This window comes from Cervus canadensis, chromosome 16 (genome assembly GCF_019320065.1).
Source record: "Cervus canadensis isolate Bull #8, Minnesota chromosome 16, ASM1932006v1, whole genome shotgun sequence".
Classification (NCBI taxonomy): domain Eukaryota; kingdom Metazoa; phylum Chordata; class Mammalia; order Artiodactyla; family Cervidae; genus Cervus; species Cervus canadensis.
The window spans coordinates 56,859,986-56,865,188 of record NC_057401.1 but is presented as its reverse complement, the minus strand read 5'-3'; the positions used below and the strand labels follow the sequence as shown (position 1 = coordinate 56,865,188).

The window sequence follows — 5,203 nt, the reverse complement described above, 5'->3', positions numbered from 1 at the left end:
AGCTATGACCAACCTAGATAGCATATTAAAAAGCAGAGACATACTGGGCAAGAAAGGTCCCTATAGTCAAAGCTACAGTTTTTCCAGTGGTCGTGTATGGATGTGAGAGTTGGACCATAAAGAAAGCTGAGTGCCAAGGAATTGATGCTTTTGAACTGTGGTGTTGGAGAAGACTCTTTTTTTTTTTTTTTTTTTAGTTGGAGGCTAATTACTTCACAACATTTCAGTGGGTTTTGTCATACATTGACATGAATCAGCCATGGAGTTACATGTATTCCCCATCCCGATCCCCCCTCCCACCTCCCTCTCCACCCGATTCCTCTGGGTCTTCCCAGTGGAGAAGACTCTTAAGAGTCCCTTGGACTGCAAGGAGATCAAACAAGTCCACCCTGAAGGAAATTAATCCTCAATATTCATTGGAAGGACTGATGTTGAAGTTGAAACTCTGGTATTTTGGCCACCTGATGAGAAGAGCTGACTCATTGGAAAAGACCCTGATGCTGGGAAAGATTGAGGGCGGGAGGAGAAGGGGACGACAGAGGATAAGATGGTTGGATGGCATCACTGACTCAGTGGGCATGAGTCTGAGCAAACTCCGGAAGTTGGTGATGGACAGGGAGGCCTGGCGTGCTGCAGTCCTTGGTGTCGCAAAGAGTCAGACACGACTGAGCAACTGAACTGAATGTGTATCGCTGATGAATGAGGATAAGAGGCTCCTGGCAGCTCCTTGAGGGGAGGGACTGGCTGTGGGGGAATCCTGGTCTTGCTCTCACATGCTGGACCCTGCTCAATAAACCTTTAATCCAGTTTTCTGTTGACGGGTGGGGCTGTGTTCCCTCCCAGAAGTTTGGCCTGAGGCCCAAGAATGTACGGGGGGCGGGGGGGCGGGTGGGGGGGAAGGCCGTAATGGCAACCTCCCTCAGAATGACTTAGGGCTGCACTGTTGTATTCAGTGCCCCGGCCCCGCAGCGGCCACTGCAGGCCCACGCCTCCGCCGGGGACTCCTGGACACTCACAGGAAGCCCGTCTCGGTCTCTGTGGGGTCACCGCTCCTTTCTCCTGGTGCGCACACGTGTTGGCTCGTGCCCTCCAGAGTCTGCTTCCCCAGTCCTGAGGAAGTTCTGTGAGCAAACCCCACTGGCCTCCAAAGTCACACTCCCTGGGGGTTCTCAGTCGCTTCGCCGGGTCCCCAGGTTGGGAAGCCTGTTGTGTGTCCTAGAGCTTTGTAAGTGTGAGAAATTCTTTGGTATAGTTGTTCTGCAGTTTGTGGTTCGTCTGCTCAGTGGCTCTATGGTGGGAATAATGGCAATCTACTCTAAGAGGACTTATGCCACATGCCGTGCCTCCCAGTTCTGCTGTAGCCAGAGCCCCTGTCCCCGTCGCTGGCCACTGCTGACCCCCCGTGCCTCTGCAGGAGACACTCAGACACTCACAGACAGGTCTGGCTTAGTCTCTGTGGGGTCTCTGGGTCCTGGTGTGCACAAGGTTTTGTTTGAGCCCTCCCAGCATTTCTGGTGGGAATGGGTTTCATTCTAAATGTGATTTCATCCCTCCTACCAACTTGTTGGGGCTTCTCTTTTGCCCTTGGACAGGTGTATCTTTTGGTAGGATCCATTATTCTCCTGTTGATGGTGTTCAGTGGTTAGTTGCCATTCTGGAGTTCTTGCAGGAGAAGATGAATACATGTCCTTCCACTCTGCCATTCAGATCCAGCACTCAATATGTCAGCAAATTTGGAAAACTCAGCAGTGGCCACAGCACTGGAAAAGGTCAGTTTTCATTCCAATCCCAAAGAAAGGCAGTGCCAAACAATGTTCAAACTGCTGCACAATTGCACTCATCTCACATGTTATCAAAGTAATCGTCAAAATTCTCCAAGTTAGGCTTCAACAATACATGAACTGAGAACTTCCAGATGTTCAAGCTGGACTTAGAAAAGGCAGAGGAACCAGAGATCAGATTACCAACATCCGCTAGTTCATAGAAATAGCAAGAGAGCTCAGTCTGTTGCTGTCTCTTCCCCTGGCCTCTCGCTGCAGCTGAATTGCCAAGATGTCGCTTTCTAACAAGCTGACTCTGGACAAGCTGGATGTGAAGGGGAAGCGGGTCGTCATGAGAGTAGACTTCAATGTTCCTATGAAGAACAACCAGATAACGAACAACCAGAGGATCAAGGCTGCTGTTCCAAGCATCAAATACTGCTTGGACAATGGAGCCAAGTCAGTTGTTCTTATGAGCCACCTGGGCCGGCCTGATGGTGTCCCCATGCCTGATAAGTACTCCTTGCAGCCAGTTGCTGTAGAACTCAAATCTCTGCTGGGCAAGGATGTTTTGTTCTTGAAGGATTGTGTGGGCCCAGACGTGGAGAAGGCTTGTGCTGACCCAGCTGCTGGGTCTGTCATCCTGCTGGAGAACCTTCGTTTTCATGTGGAGGAAGAAAGGAAGGGAAAAGATGCTTCTGGGAACAAGGTTAAAGCTGAACCAACCAAAATAGAAGCCTTCCAAGCTTCACTTTCTAAGCTAGGGGATGTTTATGTCAACGATGCTTTTGGCACTGCTCACCGAGCCCACAGCTCCATGGTAGGAGTAAATCTGCCAAAGAAGGCTGGAGGTTTTTTGATGAAGAAGGAGCTGAACTACTTTGCCAAGGCCTTGGAGAGCCCCGAGCGACCCTTCCTGGCCATCCTGGGTGGAGCTAAAGTTGCAGACAAGATCCAGCTGATCAATAATATGCTGGACAAAGTCAATGAAATGATTATCGGTGGTGGAATGGCCTTTACCTTCCTTAAGGTGCTCAACAACATGGAGATTGGCACTTCTCTGTTTGATGAAGAGGGATCCAAGATTGTCAAAGACCTGATGTCCAAAGCTGACAAGAATGGCATGAAGATTACTTTGCCTGTTGACTTTGTCACTGCTGATAAGTTTGATGAGAATGCCAAGACTGGCCAAGCCACTGTGGCCTCTGGCATACCTGCTGGCTGGATGGGCTTGGATTGTGGTCCTGAGAGCAGTAAGAAGTATGCTGAGGCTGTTGCTCGGGCTAAGCAGATCGTGTGGAATGGACCTGTGGGTGTATTTGAATGGGAAGCTTTTGCCCGAGGAACCAAAGCCCTTATGGATGAGGTGGTGAAAGCCACTTTCAGGGGCTGCATCACCATCATAGGTGGTGGAGACACTGCTACTTGTTGCGCCAAATGGAGCACGGAGGATAAAGTCAGTCATGTGAGCACTGCGGGTGGCGCCAGTTTAGAGCTCCTGGAAGATAAAGTCCTTCCTGGAGTGGATGCTCTCAGCAGTGGTTAGTACTTTTCTGCCTTCTGGTTCCTGTGCATAGCCCCTAAGTCAATACAGCATTGTCTGCATCTCCACTTGGCATTAGCTAATGTCTTCCCCCTTGTCAATAATCAGCTAGTGGCCAAGAGATGTAGTGCCAGGAACCCTCAAACAGTTGCAGAACATCTCAGCTCATCTTTGCTGTACCTGGGAATTGCCTACATTCTTCAAGATCCCATTTGAGTTTCTTAGAGACTAAACCGTTGTGCATTCTATAGTACATATATTTATATTATGCCTGTTAAAGAAAGTGGGCTGTGTTAGCTTAGTTCTCTTTCTGAAGTAGCTTATTCTGATTAGCTTTGTCATTGTTTCACCACTGAGCACGGAAACAAGATGAAATTCCAATTATTGGTATGGAGGGAGATGAAGTTGGTGATATATTAAATAAATAAAAAGATCCATTGAAACTGGAAAAAAAATAGCAAGAGAATTCCAGAAAAACATCTACTTCTGCTTTATTGACTATGCCAAAGACTTTGTGTGAATCACAATGAACTGTGGAAAATTCTTAAAAAGATGGGAATACCAGACCACCTTACCTGCCTCCTGAGAAATCTGTATGCAGGTCAAGAAGCAACAGCTAGAACTGGACATGGAACTACAGACTGCTTCCAAATTGGGAAAGGAGTCCGTCAAGTCTGTATATTGTCAGCCTGCTTATTTAACTTCTATGCAGAGTACATCATGTGAACGCCAGGCTGGATGAAGCACAAGCTGGAATCAAGATTGCTGGGGAAAATATCAGTAACCTCAGATATGCAGATGACATCACCTTTATGGCAGAAAGTGAACAGGAACTGAAGAGCCTCTTGATGAATGTTAAAGAGGAGAGTGAAAAAGCTGGCTTAAAGCTCAACATTCAGAAAACTAAGACAATGGTATCTTCCCTCATCTATTTACCATGGGAAAGAGATGAGGAAACAATGGAAACAGTGGCAGACTTATTTCTGGGGGCTCCAAAATCACTGCAGATGGTGACTGTAGCCATGAAATTAAAAGATGCTTGCTTCATGAAAGAAAAGCTATGACCATCCTAGACAGCATATTAAAAAGCAGAGACATTACTTTGCTAGCAAAGGTCCATCTAGTCAAAGTTTGGTTTTTCCAGTAGTCATGTATGGATGTGAGAATTGGACTATAAAGAAAGCTGAGCACCGGAGAATTGATGCTTTTGAACTGTGGTGTTGGAGAAGACTCTTGAGAGTCCCTTGGACTCAAGAAGATTAAAGCAGTCCATCCTGAAGGAAATCAATCCTGAATATTCATTGGAAGGACAGATGCCGAAGATGAAGCTCCACTACTTTGGCCACCTGATGAGAAGAACTGACTCATTTAAAAAGACCCTGATGCTGGGAGGGATTGGGGGCAGGAGGAGAAGGGGACGACAGAGGATGAGATGGTTGGATGGCATCACCGACTCGATGAACATGAGTTTGAGTGAACTCCGGGAGATGGTGAAGGACAGGGAGGCCTGGTGTGCTGCAGTCCATGGGGTTGCACAGAGCCGGACATGACTGAGTGACTGAAGTGGGTGCTGCAGCTGGACCTGGTTCTAGGAGCAGAAGGCGGCTCTGGGGGGTGCCAGGCTTTCACCTGGGCTTCTCTGAGCGCAGCTGGGGCCCAGAGGGGGCTGCAGTGTCATGTGTCCCCACCGGGACCGAGCGTGTCCGTGGGGACGACCTGTTTCACGCCTCCTCTCAGTGGAGCTTGGACCTGGGCTCTCCCCACTCCCCCTTCGCTTCCGTCCCAGGACAGAGCAGCCCTCAAGCTCAGAACTTGCCTGGCCTGGCTTCTTGGTGACCCTGGTGAGGACCCCTCCTCTGAAGGGCTTCCCAGAGTGTCCCTGCCCCAACCCGGAGCCATG

At 48.8% G+C, this 5,203-nt stretch overlaps 1 protein-coding gene across 1 annotated transcript; it reads left to right on the top strand.

Annotated features, from left to right (window-relative positions):
* Positions 1-2,009: 2,009 nt before the first annotated feature.
* Positions 2,010-3,758, top strand: LOC122454293 (phosphoglycerate kinase 1-like). Its single transcript, XM_043488682.1, has one exon. It carries the CDS (start codon positions 2,053-2,055, stop codon positions 3,304-3,306), a length of 1,254 nt encoding a protein of 417 aa, XP_043344617.1. The 5' UTR covers positions 2,010-2,052; the 3' UTR covers positions 3,307-3,758.
* The last annotated feature ends 1,445 nt before the right edge of the window (positions 3,759-5,203 follow it).

Bases quoted from the DNA above. Each gene is read 5' to 3' on its own strand.
- LOC122454293 (XM_043488682.1), top strand. From the start codon at position 2,053: ATGTCGCTTTCTAACAAGCTGACTCTGGACAAGCTGGATGTGAAGGGG.